Below are 14,860 nucleotides of genomic sequence, written 5' to 3'. Positions count from 1 at the left end.
GACCTGCCAGGCAAGGGCGGATCGATAGCCGTGTTGCCTTATATGGAGACCCTCGCCCATATTCATTTAATAAGGATGGATGACTCTCTTCCATTAGTGAATTGCCCGCCAAGAAGCATAACTTACCCGTTCAGACTCGTGGCTCCCTCCCCGCCCGACTCCTGCTCAGCCCCACTTATGAGCTTTGCTTGCTAACAGGGTGTGTGGGGGGGAACTGGGGGGCAGCGGGGTAAGGTTTTATTTCTCAAGAAGCCAGACACAGTCCTTTGCTTTTGCTTGAAAGGGGTGACCAAACTTAAGGGGTTTGTTGTTTTGTTGTTCTTAAGACACCTAAGGAGTTTGAAGACCCGGGGGGGGGGCATTCCAGCTACCCCGATAACCTTTCTGCCCCCCTCCTGCTCCTCATCCCACCCCCCCGCCCCCCGCCTCCGTTCTCTTCCAGGAACAAAGAGCATCCATGATTCACGCTCAGACCCATCGCGGCGGGTCAAGAAGGAAGCGCGGCCAGCGCGCGCGCCTCGCCAATCGCCTCCGTTTAATTAAGGTAATGGGAAGCGCCCGGGCACCCAGCCCCCTGCTGCGTCAGCAAGAGGCGATGCTGCCGGGGGAGCTGGTGGGCGGCCGGTTCTCGCGCCTGCAGAGGCATTTCCCACCCGCCGATCCGGTGGTGCCCCCTCCTGCCCGCCCTTCCTGAGCATCACTGGGTGGCCGTCCAGTCCTCCCGCCGCGCCGTCCCTGGGCGCGCTGGGCAGAGCGCCGCGCTCGGGCTCTAAGGCAAAGTTGGCGCCGCCGCTGCCGCCATCCCTGGCGAGCTGGTTGGTGTGGAGGCGCGAAGACCCTTCCTGCGCCCGGGCGAGCAAGTGAGCGAGCGACAGGGACCGCAGCCTGCGCGTCCTCGTCCTCCTCCACTAACACTCCCCCCCCCACACCCCCTTCAGCCCCGGGAGCAGCCCCGCTCGGCTCGGCTCGGCTCGGCTGGCTTTGGGGGGCGGTCGGCCGGTGGGTCCGGGGCGGCGGCGGCGGCGGCGGCGAGGGAGCGGGAGCGCACCAGCATGCAGCGGTGCCGGGGCCGCGCGCTGGGCATCTCGGTGGCGGTGGCGCACGGGGTCTTCTCGGGCTCGCTCAACATCCTGCTGAAGTTTCTCATCAGCCGTTACCACTTCGCCTTCCTGACGCTGCTGCAGTGCCTGACCAGCTCCACGGCGGCGCTCAGCCTGGAGGTGCTGCGGCGCCGGGGCGCCCTCGACCTGCCGCCCTTCGGCTTCAGCCTGGCGCGCCTCTTCGCCGGGGTCACGGTGCTCTCCACGCTGCAGTCCAGCCTCACCCTCTGGTCCCTGCGCGGCCTCAGCCTGCCCATGTACGTGGTCTTCAAGCGGTGCCTGCCCCTCGTCACGCTCCTCATCGGCGTCCTGGTGCTCAAGAACGGCATCCCCTCCCTCGGCGTCTCCGTGGCCGTCCTCATCACCACCTGCGGGGCCGCGCTGGCAGGTGAGTGCCGCCCCCCCCCCCGCGACCCTCCGAGACAGAGAGAGAGAGAGAGAGAGAGAGAAGCCGGGCCGGGGCCTCTCCCGGGCTCACAGGGCTCCCTTCAGGAGAAGCCCTCGGACTCTGTCCGGATTCATTTCCCCCTTCCCGTTTTCCCCCTCTCCGCTCAGCCCTGCGGCCCCCTCCTTAACCCCCCACCCTCTCCTCCGTCCGCAATTCATTCGCCTCCCTGCCCAGAATAGCCTCCGTCCTTCCACATGACTCCCCCCTGGCCGTCCTCAGGAGCATCCCTCCCCTCGGTTCCTCTCACCCGGGATGCCCCTGACCCCCTTGCCTCTGCCTGGGCCTTCCTGTGGTCCTCCACTGCCTTCTGCAGACCTGGTGCCATCCTTATCCTCCTCCTTCTGTGTTTTCTAAAATTACTACTATTAGATCTCAGAGGACCTCTGCGGCCTGAATTAGCCTATGTGATTCCACACCGCTTTCAGTGCATTACTCTTCTTCTGATTCATCAGTTTCCTCACACCTCTTTTCATACACCATTTCCTCCCAATGTACTCTGATGTGTTCGGTCACCTTCCAGACTTTGTGGTGTGTTATTAATACTTTATTTTAATACTCTGCCTCCCAGTTCTGGAAATGCTTCATTCCACTGAATCAACCATTTCACTAATTCCCACATGTCACCCCACCACTGCCGAAAACCTGTACATATCTCCCAGTCTCACAAATTCTTCTCTGTCCGTTATATTTACTGTAACTAGTGAAAGTTCTTAGCTCTGTTTTTCACTGTCATCCTTCTCTCACTGCTGTCTGTCTATACAGTCATTCTGTAGACTTGTCTTTGATCTCATCCCTCACATTCCTGCTACTATTCCCACACCTCTCTAAATACCACTGTTTGCCTGAGGGCTACTTCATTCTATTAATGTATGTATTTTTAAAGTTGGATAAATATGTCAGGAGCTTGACCAAATTGCTGAATCTTTTTATGTCAGCGTATACACCAGTGTTCCCTCCTCACAACCTTAGGTTAATATGGCAGTATTGTCCCTGTTTAACTTAAAAGTGCATAAGTTGGCCACATTTAAAATTCTGCGTCAACGACCTTCCTCTGTCATAAGCATTTATTCAAAACCGTGAACACACATGATCAGATCACATTTTTTTTCTATACAAAGACAGATAATCAGTTTGTAGGGAAGAATGTGTAGAATTGCAAGCACACAGCTTTTAAACACTTGTTGCCACTGCGAAATATATGTTACCGTATTTTCCATACATGGCCCGTATATGTGGACAGATGTGATTCACCCCCTTTCTCACAGGTTATCTCCATATGGGAGAAATGCCATGCTTGAAGAGGCCCAGCTGGTTATTCCCAGTCCCTCATTTAACTCCATCATGTTATTTGCAGCTGCCTGGCTTATCTGTCACATATCAGCTGTTGCCAAGGATGAGAAAAACTCTGAGAAAATCCACATTTCGGACCCACCAGGCAGCCTATAATTAAAGGCTATTATGAGTTCCTTAATAGTCAGTGGAAAGGGATAACTGCCAGAACTTATACATGTGCATGTATATAAAATTAATTGGCACTACTAAGCACTTTTCTGTCAGATCGTTTGTTTTAAATTAAAACACAAAAGGGTTGAATTTTTTTTTTTGCAATGTAAATAGAGTCCTTGGTCAGTGTGGAAGGATATGAAAGGACTATGCAGACTGCGAATTAAAAACCTGATCTACAGGACACCTGTAATTTAACAGCAGATAACTCCTTTATATATTTCTCTATATAAATATCTACTGTATATAAATAAACATTGCTTGTTTATGAGGAGGTGGCTATCTGAAGATGGATTCTTCCAGCAATGTTTTCGTTTCATGGAAGTATACAGCTTTGGCAGCTGATGGTCATGGGTCACTGGGTAACAGTCTGGATGATCTGTTTGTGTTATTCGGGTTCAACCAGGCAGATCATATAATAATTCCTATGTAGCAGCAGGAGGAGCCTTCTCTGTTACTGCCATGTTGGCGTGAATCCTGGTCACTAGCATTATATGAGCATGAAATGGGGTGAAGGAAGACTTGTTCCAGGAAGAAACACCTGCCCACTCTCATTTCTTTCTTATGAAATATACTCATATGAACATAAGAGAACCATGTTGGAGCATCAGACTGAAGGCCTATCTAGTCCAGCATTCTATTGCCATATTTGTCAACCAGATACCTATGGAAAGCCTCATGAACACAGTAACATTATACTGCAGATGTTTCCTGGCAGCTGGAATTCAGAGGGTTAACATTTCCAATATTGGAGGGATGTATGCCCACCGTGACAAGTAACTACTGCTAGCATTATCTATTCTATGAATGTATCTAATATCCATTTAAAACCACCTCCACCCTTGATAGTTACCAGTATTTCGTTTGGTAATGAATTCCACAAGTTTACTATGTAATGCGTAAAAAATCGCTTCCTTTTGTCCTCCATCATCCAGGTTAACAGGATGAATGAATCTAGGTTCTAGTAAGGCAACAGGCTTCCTTCTGTCTACTGGAAGCCAAACAGTCATTTGCTTATGTCCTCCATCATGTGTATGTGCAGTGTAAAAATTCATTAGAGGTGATCCTGAGCAACTTCTGGTATTCAGATAATTTCACTTGTAAAGATAGCTTTGACCACCTGAATGCTTTGTAAAGATAGCTTTGACCACCTGCATTCAACCCCTCATTACCTCTGTTTCTCATTTTAAAACAACAGCAGTCATATGAGTGATTAGGGACTTGGAAAAAGTGGAATCTAACAATGATTGACCCTGATGATCTTACATACGTAATATGTGTGTATCAGCGACAGTACGAGTAAAATGCCTGCAGATTTTTTTCAGGCTTTTTTTTTTTTTTTTTGCAGTTCAGTACTGCAAAACAGGCTTGAAACAAAATAAGCACCTGTAAGGCAGGCAATGACTGCTGTCAAGGTGCCTCAAAGTAAGCTATTGTCGGACTGTTGTTTAGTCGTTAAGTTGTGTCTCACTCTTTGTGACCCCATGGACCAGAGCACACCACGCCCTCCTGTCTTCCACTGCCTCCCGGAGTTTGGTCAAATTCATGCTGGTTGCTTCGATGACACTATCCAACCATCTCATTCTCTGTCGTCCCCTTCTCCTCTTGCCTTCACACTTTCCCAACATCAGGGTCTTTCCCAAGGAGTCTTCTCTTCTCATGAGATGGCAAAGCATTGGAGCCTCAGTTTCAGCATCTGTCCTTCCAATGACCACTCAGGGTTGATTTCCTTCAAAATGGATAGGTTTGTTCTCTTTGCAGTCTCAAGAGTCTCCTCCAGCACCACAATTCAAAGGCATCAATTCTTCTGCAGTCAGCCTTCCAGCTCTCACTTCCATACATCGCTACTGGAAAAACCATAGCTTTGACTATGCGGACCTTTGTCAGCAAGTTGATGTCTCAGCTTTTTAAGATGCTGTCTGGGTTTGTCATCACTTTCCTCCCAAGAAGCAGGGGTCTTTTAATTTTGTGGCTGCTACCACCATCTGCAGTGATCATGGAGCCCAAGAAAGTAAAATCTGTCACTGCCTCCATATCTTCCCTTTCTGTTTGCCAGGAGGTGATGGGACTAGTGGCTGTGATCTTAGGTTTTTTTGATGTTGAGCTTCAGACCATTTTTTGTGCTCTCCTCATTCACCCTCATTATGAGGTTCTTTAATTCCTCCTCACTTTCTGCCATCAGAGTGGTATCATCTGCATATCTGAGGTTGTTATTTCTTCCGGCAATTTTAATTCCGGCTTGGGATTCTTCCAGTCTTGCCTTTCGTATGATGCATATAAGTTAAATAAGCCAGGGGTCAATATACAGCCTCGTCGTACTCCTTTCCCAATTTTGAACCAATCATTTGTTCCATATCCAGTTCTAACTTTTGCTTCCTGTGCCACATAGAGATTTCGCAGGAGATAGATAAGGTGGTCAGGCAATCCCATTTCTTTAAGAACTTGCCATAGTTTGTTGTAGTCCACACAGTCAGAGGCTTTTGTGTAGTCAATGAAGGAGAAGTAGATGTTTTTCTGGAACTCTCTGGCTTTTTCCATAATCCAATGCATGTTGGCAATTTGGTCTCTAGTTCCTCTGCCCCTTCAAAATACAGCTTGTACTTCTGGGAGTTCTCGGTCCAAATACTGCTGAAACCTGCCTTGGAGGGTTTTGAGTATAACCTTGCTAGTGTGTTAAATGAGTGCAATTGTACGGTAGTTGGAGCATTCTTTGGCACTGCCCTTCTTTGGGATTGAGTGTAGCACCTTAAAAGCTTTCTAAGGGCCACTTGACTTCACTCTCCAGGATGTCTGGCTCAAGGTCAGCAACCACACTATCTGGGTTGTCCCATTCCTCTGTGTATTCTTGCCACTTCTTCTTGATGTCTTCTGCTTCTGTGAGGTCCTTACTATTTTTGTCCCTCATCATGTCCATCTTTGCACAAAAGGTTCCTTTAATATCTCCAATTTTCTTGAACAGATCTCTGCTTTTTCCCTTTCTATTCTTCTCCTCTCTTTCTTTGCACTGCTCGTTTAAGAAGGCCCTCTTGTCTCTCTTTGCTATTCTTTGGAAGTCTGCATTCAATTTTCTGTAAGTTTCCCTAGCATTTGGTTTCCCTTCTCTTCTCTGCTATTTGTAAGGCCTCCTTGGACAGCCACCTTGCTTTCTTGCATTTCTTGTTATTTGGGGTGGTTTTTGTTGCTGTTGCCTGTACAATGATATAAGCCTCCATCCATAATTCTTCAGGCACTCTGTCCACCAAATCTAGATCAGAGCTAGTATCAGCTCCAGGTTTTGTTTTTCTGACTGTATAGAGCTTCTCCATCTTTGGCTGCAGAGAACATAATCAATCTGATTTTGGCATTGCCATCTGGTGATGTCCGTGTGTAGAGTCACCACTTATGTTGTTGGAAAAGGGTGTTTGTGATTACCAGCTTGTTCTCTTGACAAAACTCTATTAGCCTTTGCCCTGTTTTGTTTTGAACTCCAAGGCCAAACCTACCTGTTGTTCCTTTTATCTCTTGACTCCCTGCTTTAGCATTCCAGTCCCCTATAATGAGAAGAACATCTTTTTTTGGTGTCTTTTCTAGAAGGTGCTGTAAGTCTTCATAGAATTGGTCAATTTCGGCCTCCTCAGCATCGGTTATTGGTGCATCAACTTGGATTACTGTGATGTTGAAAGGTCTGCCTTGGATTCGTATTGAAATCATTCTGTCATTTTTGAGATTGTATCCCATTACAGCTTTTCTTTTGTTGACTATGAGGGCTACTCTATTCCTTCTACAGGATTCTTGCCCACAGTCGTAGATATGATAATTGTCTGAATTGAATTCGCCCATTCCCATCCATTTTAGTTCACTGATGCCCAGGATGTCAATGTTTATTCTTGCCATCTCCTGTTTGACCTCCTCCAGCTTCCCAAGGTTCATAGCTCTTACATTCCAGGTTCCTATGCAGTATTTTTCTTTGGGTCCACAGCTGAGTGTCCTTTCAGCTTTGGCCGAACCACTTCATTATCTCTGGAGTTACTTGTACTTGTCCTCCGCTCTTCCTCAGTAGCATGTTGGATGCCTCCTGATCTGAGGGGCTCATCTTCTAGTGTCATATCTTTTAGCCTTTTGTTTCTGATCATGGGGCATTCTTGGCAAAGATACTGGAGTGGCATTGCCAGTTCTTACTCCAGGTGGATTGCGTTTAGTCAGAACTCTCCACTATAACCTGTTCATCTTGGGTTTCCCTGCACGGCATAGCCCATAGATTCTCTGAGTTACTCAAGCCCTTCACTACGACAAGGCAGCAATCCATAATAAGGATTGTCAGACTACACACTACGAATCCCCTTCTGTTTTCCACCAAGTGGATTCTCGCTGATATGGGCTCTGTAGGATTATTGCTCCAACTGAGCTGATTCAAAGGTTCTTATTCTTCAAAAGATAAAGATAGCAATGTAATGTGAAAAAGAGAAGCAGATGCCTGCTTTTATAAAACATACTATAAAGTTGCTTTAAACTGAGGACAGATTAGGAACATTTGCATTTAGTGAATGGATCCTGCTCCATTGTTCCTTGCAACTGCTGCAATTGCCAGCTGTAAGAGAAGATGGATGATCCTGCAGAAGTGGACTCTTGATCTCTGTGAAATGTTTGCCATAGGGAGGATTCTGTGCCTTGTCTTGTGAAACTAATGGCACGCTCCATGTCCCTTGGCTCCAATGTTTCTCACCATTTCAGCAAATGGAAAGATTTTTAGAACTAAAATCTCTCTGTCTCTGACTCTGACTATGCTTTCCACAAAAATTCAAGGCTTCTCCATTACGTAGAAGTCCTCTTAGTTCTTGATTAGTACTGTTTTCTGTGTTGATAATCTACTAAATTGTGGTATGGAATAAACATTCACCTAGAAATTGAAGGGCAGTGTATTTTCCATACTATGTGAGAGCATAAGCACAGTGAAAGCTTTATAACCTGTTTTAGCAGGCACCTTCTGCTCTCCCAAACCTCCATGTTCAGTGTGGCAGACCAAAAGCCTTGGATGATTTCTCCAAACCACCCACTGGAGCAAAAGGATTTGTTCTTGCTAGTAGATCTAAGTGAGGGATGAATAAAGTATTGAGTGGGATCCAAATCATAAATTTTAAAAAGAAGCCACTCTGTTCAAAAAGCAAGCTAGCTTACTATTAAATCCAATTGAGAGAAGTCTGGTTTTCTTCCCTAACTAAATTCAGATAGCCTGCTGGATTCACACTGGTGAAAAGATTCTGTGTCACTCTCTGAATGCCACCAAAATTGCCAGGATAACATTCAAAACAATGTTACATTCACCTAATAGTTGGGCTCTAAATGGCCACGGGACAGACCCCAGTATAGTTATATGCAATCTTGAAAAAAAATGTGTGAAAGGATACAATAAAGATTATAACTGAACACAAGTCTAACTTCATATACATTTTAAGTATAATTATAGAGTCATATGTTCACAGTAATCTGCATGCAGATAACAATGACAACAACAATAATGAAGTCATGATCTTATGGGATTTCTGGATACAAACTTATAAATACTTTGAACATAACACACCCGACATAGTAGTAATAGAATAAAGAAGTGTCTGGATCACTGACATTGCAATTCCAGGGGATGCCAGAGTGGAAAAGAAAGAATTGGGAAAATGAGAAAATTCAGAGATCTGGCAATCAAAACTTTTTGCTTGTGGATGAAACATGCTTCATTGGTTCCCATAGTTATCTGGGAGCACTATCAAGAAATTTTGCATAGTATTAAAGGCAGTTGCAGATCTCAGAAGTAATTATACCAGATCTACAAAAACCAGTGATATTAAGAACAACATACATACTTTAACAAATACACATATTTCACATACTGTATACAGTATTTAGGTTTTTGGTTAAACCTTGCATCTGTTAGATAATACTAGTCAATGTTTATTTTTGAATTTTTTAAAATAAATTTGAACAACAACAACAACAACAACAACAACAGCAACAACAACAGCAACAATAGGAATAATAGGAATAATAATAATAGGAATAGGAATAGGAATAGCATACATATTACATTGTTACTTAACCAATACTTAGGTTTTTGGTTAAAACTTGTATCTGTTATAGAGAGCTGAGTGGTTTAGGTCTATGGCTGCATAGCCAGAAGCTGGGGGTTCTGTTCCCCACTGTGCCTCCTTGATGGGCTGGGCTCAGTGATTCACAGGGTCCCTTCCAGCTCTGCAGTTCTAAGATGATGATGGTGTAACACCAGTCAAAGACTGTGACTTGTATTTTCAAATAAACAACAACAACAACAACAATGTACAGTCAAATCATTTCCAAATGCAACCCTCATTGGGCTTTTTAGGCATAAAGTACCCAGAAGTGGTTTACTGGTCCCTTTTTCTGGTGGCACTCTTGAAAATGTGCTATTTTGAGCAGCTGTGTTGAATTCGCTAATGCAGTCTGTTGTGGGTTTGGGTACAGACAAAGTCCCAGTCCAGCACAAATGCCTGTCTTGGCTTCTCCTTAATCATAAAGTGATTTATTTCTGGTCGTAACAGGTACCTAGTTTTGCTAAGTTGTCAATTACATGTAGTTTACTAAACTGCACTTAATTTGAGCAGAGGTTGAAATTTGGTATAGAAAGGACATTATCTGCTAGTAGACATGAGCAAGGACAGCCAGAGGCAGAATGGCAAATTCTCACATAATTCCTTTTCTCCTGGGAAATTCAGTGTACGCCGCATCGAAAGCCAGACATTTTATTTTGGTAGCAGAGGCAGAAAATCCCACATACATCTCTTGCGATCCCTGATAGTTTTAAAAATGTTAACCCCTTGCTGGCCTTTCATGACAATCCACCTTCTGCTCCCATCATTCCTACTTATAGTAAGGATTGATTTCGTGAAGAGCTAACTGTCTATTTTGAAGAAATTCACACAGTGTGTCTCTTGAAGCCTGTGAGCTGAATTAAGGGCTTTTTGCTGTTGTTTGTTCCAAATTCCCTTTAGCTGTCATAATTAATAGTTCTTGATAAATCTGTTCTGCATGAATTTTCCTGATATAAGAACGTCAGGCCGTGCGTATAGCCCATGTCAATGCGTGCTTTTTTTCTCTCCTTCTTTCAAAATCGGCAGGCGCTGGTGACCTGACTGGGGATCCCCTTGGGTACGTGACTGGAGTGCTCGCTGTATTGGTGCATGCAGCATATTTGGTGCTCATTCAGAAGACGAGTGCCGACAGTGACTATGGGCCCCTGACAGCCCAGTATGTCATTGCTGTCTCAGCCACCCCGTTTCTCATTGTCTTTGCCTTTGCCAGCATGGATGCCATCAATGTCTGGTCCTTCCCTGGGTGGAAAGATCCTGTTATGACATGCATCTTTATTGCATGTGTCTTCATTGGTTGTGCCATGAATTTTACTACTCTTCACTGCACTTACATCAACTCAGCTGTAACCACCAGTTTTGTTGGGGTCGTGAAAAGCATTGCTACCATCACTGTCGGGATGGTGGCATTCAACGACGTTGAGCCCACAAAACTGTTTATAGCAGGTGTGGTTGTAAATACTGTGGGCTCTGTCATTTATTGTGTGGCCAAGTATATCGAAACAAGAAAACAAAGTAATTATGAAGACCTGGAAAAGGAAATTAGAGAGGAGGAGAAGAAAGAATGTGAGGAAAATCAGCCGCCCTTTCTAATGGAGGAGATACCCACGGAGCCTGGGGATACAACAACAGAAGAGCCATGGAATGAAAGGAATCAGCAAACTGTGGAGGAAAAGGACAACACTGTGGGGGATTCAAATGCATCTGCTGTCCCTGATGATGGCAGCTCTGAAGGACTTAACAAAAGCTCTTTAAAGGATGCTTATCTTGGAATATGGAGATTGGTTAGGGGGGCAAAGTACATGAAGAAAGATTATTTAGTAGAGAATGAGGAACTACCAAGTCCTTGAAGAATCATTGCTTAGCAAATCATAGTCAAGGATATATGTAATGTATTCTTTATGGTGGGAGTACAGATGGTTTCACAGACACATCTCAATTGTTTATTAGAAAGATTTTACCTCATAACAAAGCAGAAGCATGATGTTCATGCTTAGGTTTAGTGAAATTCCATTTTTCAGTGGGTTATTTCAATTTTCCACCCAAATCAGGCCTAGACCAGAAAATAGACACCCTCAACATTCGAAGGCAAAGTTTTGTATTCAGAGATGTCAGCTGGATGACACTCTCGGTGTGTTCTGCAGTAAGCACCCTTTGAAGGAGTAGTGGGATTGTTCATATTTGTTAAGAGCATGATCCACAGAAGCAAATGCTAAAAATATTTGTTCTTCAGCTAATTCAAAGGGAAGTATCACTACATTCCCTGTGATTGGTTAGGTGGCAAGGAAGTGGAAGAGATGTATGTGATCTCTTTCACGGCTCCTACATATAATTTTTTGAATTCTTGCGCACCACAGTGTCCCACCTGCTAAGAAGGCTGAAGGATTTTACTTTGTTTTTGCCTCTGCCATGTTTGTTGACAAGGTGAGAGAGGTGTGGGAGGGGGAATGAGCTGTTTAGACTCCAACCTGCCTCAGAATTTTCTCAGCTAGTTTATTTTTATTTAGTATTTATGGTAACAGATGTATACACACACATGTGCCAAGAATCCTGTGTTTTCTGTACAACATGGAAGTCAAGTGCTGTTATTTTAGAAAACATATTTTTTTAAAATATAGAATATGTGCTTTAAATTATCATAAGAATACAAGAACTTAAGAAGAACCTTGCAGGATCAGGCTTAACGACAATCTAATTCAACAAACTGCTTCCTACACTGGCTACCCTGATGACTCAAGGAACCTTACAAGCAGCCCCAGCTTCTGATAGTCAGAGGCAAATGACTTTTGAATATGGAGATTCCAGCAGAGCCTGAAAAAGTTACTTTTCCGTATTCTCTTTCTCTCAGAATTTCCCAGCCAGTATGAACAGTGGCTATGCTTCTGGAAGGTTCTGAGAGCTGTACTCATAAAAGGTATCTTTTCCAAGTTCAGGATGCTACGTAGCTGTTAAAACATCTTCCAGGAATATTGATGTGTTTCATTTATTTAGCCAAATAGAGTAACTGTGAGAACATAGCAGTGGTTAAAGGCAAGTACATTAAAACAAAACAATATAAGGGAGTCAATACCCAACAGCCCACATGCTTTCATATGCTAAAGGGCTGCTGAATTAAAATATCTTTGCCTCCCAAGGGAAGGACAGCAGAAAGGTAACAAACCTAGCTTCGCTTGGTGAGGAGTTCCAGCTGCCTGCAAGCAGCCACTGAAAAGGCTTTTTCTCACATCTGCAGCAACCTCACTAATGCTGGCAGGACTATGAAAAGGGCCTTCCCCAAAGATCTTAAAACCTTGGCAGTAGGTCTATTCAGGCATTATACATTTGTCAGGTCATGTGCACTTACTGCAGATAGAGGGGAGTCCTATTGCCCCACTTCCTGCATTTCTCATTAACTCTCTTTAACATGGGGAGTGATGAAGCAGGGATTCTCTTCTACTGTACCCATGGGCGCTCAGCCGATCAGTTGGGAATCTGATTTTCCAGGGTCCTGACTCAAATGGAAACTGTCCATAGATAGTGAAGCTCACCCCTTTCATGACTCATTGCCCTCCATGTGTTAGGGATCAATGAAGCTGGAAACTGAGGTGGGTAGGGTCAAGTGCTCTTGCTACCTGCAGTGAGTATACACAGATTCATGGCACCTGATGTCCAAAGATATCTCGACTATCAACCACATATACTTGGTCAATAAATTCTACACACTGTATGAAGTACATTTACCTTACCTCAGAAACGTGCTCACCATTTTGTAATGTTTATAATCTAGTACCTACCAGCTATTTTTGACTACAGTTCCCACATCATGCTGACTGGGAGTTATATTTTAAACCTCTGGAGGAAACTGTGTCTAGGAAGGCTGTGTTACAAGATGGCAGTATTTTAAACTAAGGGGTGTTCATAGAAAGTAGTTGCCTGCCAGTGTGGATGCAGAAAAACTTCTGCATGCAACTGAAACCTTGCAATAAGAGGGAAGGGCCAAAACCATATACTGTATGGGCCTCACAGAAAGTAGCAGAAATGCTGTTTTATTTCTTATATAGAACACCTCATGCAATTACCTTTCCTATTCTTCCATTGCTTGATTTTCCACATCACATCCCCAAATCCGCAGCCCATTGCTATTTACTTGCAGCCTTTCTGTCCCTTCTTCCTCATGTAGGATGCATTGGGTAGGATGTGTTCATTGCCCGAGAAGATTACCTTATGCGGGGACTGATTTAAGCCAGTCCCTGCTGTAAACACTGAGTAGTAAGGTCATAAGTGGCTCATTATTTTAGCACCTGTAAAGTCTGGTATGAGTCTTCTCTCCTTACTCAGACTCTGAACTGGCTACCATGAAGCAGAGTTAGGAGGTTGAAACATACACACAAAAAATGATAGTGGGCTCCTGCAGGGCATGAAAAAAAAAATCCCTTTGTTTTGGACTACGTCTCTCAGACTCACCAAGCCAGGATAATCTGGGAATTGTGGTTCAACACCCCTCATTGTTCCAGTTATGCTTTCACTGCTTGAATGACATCAAACTGAACAGGGAAAAGAAAGGAAATTAAAAGTAGATTAAGTTTATTTATTTACTTCTCAAATGTGTTTAAAACTCTTGGTTGTCCTTAGTCACACTCCTGTGCAGCTGTTGTCCCTAGGTGCATTTCCAGACAAAAATTCTGTATCACAATTACCCTGCCTCATTCACAGAATTGTGTGAGTGTGTATCCAGAAATACTAATCATCTTGATTCCCTCTATTGTTTTCCTACATATGCTGCAGTAGTGTAAAATAACCTGGTGAAAAATGTTATGCAAAAGTGCTTCTAAGGAAAAGCAACTGTTCAAAATATGTTGGGCTTAAATCAATAGCTCCCACTGCTGGTGCCCTGGGTGTGGGTGGGTCTCTCCCTGCCTTCCTCTGTGATAGATGCCTTCCTGCTTTTCTTTCACACACCTAACCAACACATAGAACAAGTTTTCCATGTTTCCACAGTAGCTCCACAAATTGGTTTTACCCTAAAACTTGCTACAGCTCTATTCAGCATTATTTTTTGTGGTGGGGGGGCACAAGAGTTGGCTGGCCCACTTTCTCCTTCCAGCAGTTGTTTGTCCGGATGAGAAGCACTACGCACCTGTGTATGGCTCTCCTTCCTACACGGCAATTAAAGATTCTGAGATCATGTTTAATTTCTGCTTCTAGCATTCCTGGCAGCAGCTATCATGAGCCAAACTATATGTTACAAATAACCCGTTGGGGCAGTGCAAGCTGTCGCACTGCCTGAGGTAAAAGGAAGCACAGTGCGGCTGGCCATACTGTTGCCTCTCCCTCATGATGTGCAGCAACATTTATGCTGCCCTGCCAGTGAGGTGGAGGCCTACTGGATAGGCACCACAGAAGGAAGTGGCAGTGGTGGTAGACACAACGTGAGCTGCTGCAGCAGCAATAAAAGGGTATCAGGTCAGAGAAAGAGGAGGAGAGGAGCCATAGAGGCAGAGGGGGGGGTGGCACCCCTTCGCTTTGTCATGCAAAGATAAGAGGAAGAAAGAGGAAGAGGGGGGAAAAAACGGCCACTCTACTTGCACTCGTGCCTAGCTGATTGAAGGGTACTGGGGAAGACATGGCTAAAAAGAGGACTATGCATGCGTGATTTCTCTCTCTCTCTCTTCCCCCCCCCCAACCCGCTCTCTTAACCATCCCTTCCTCAACATGTTGGTTCAAAGATTATGAGAGCC

The 14,860-nt window shown here is 44.6% G+C and overlaps 1 protein-coding gene across 1 annotated transcript; it reads left to right on the top strand.

Moving 5' to 3' along the window:
* The first annotated feature begins 796 nt into the window (after positions 1-796).
* On the top strand, positions 797-13,802 carry SLC35D3 (solute carrier family 35 member D3). The gene is made up of 2 exons (XM_020779294.3): positions 797-1,488; positions 10,173-13,802. Exons 1-2 carry the CDS (start codon positions 1,053-1,055, stop codon positions 10,991-10,993), a joined length of 1,257 nt encoding a protein of 418 aa, XP_020634953.2. The 5' UTR covers positions 797-1,052; the 3' UTR covers positions 10,994-13,802.
* Positions 13,803-14,860: the final 1,058 nt, after the last annotated feature.

This window comes from Pogona vitticeps, chromosome 1, assembly GCF_051106095.1.
Source record: "Pogona vitticeps strain Pit_001003342236 chromosome 1, PviZW2.1, whole genome shotgun sequence".
Taxonomy (NCBI): Eukaryota; Metazoa; Chordata; class Lepidosauria; order Squamata; family Agamidae; genus Pogona; species Pogona vitticeps.
The sequence above is the reverse complement of the archived record's forward strand: the minus strand, read 5'-3'. Positions and strand labels throughout refer to the sequence as shown.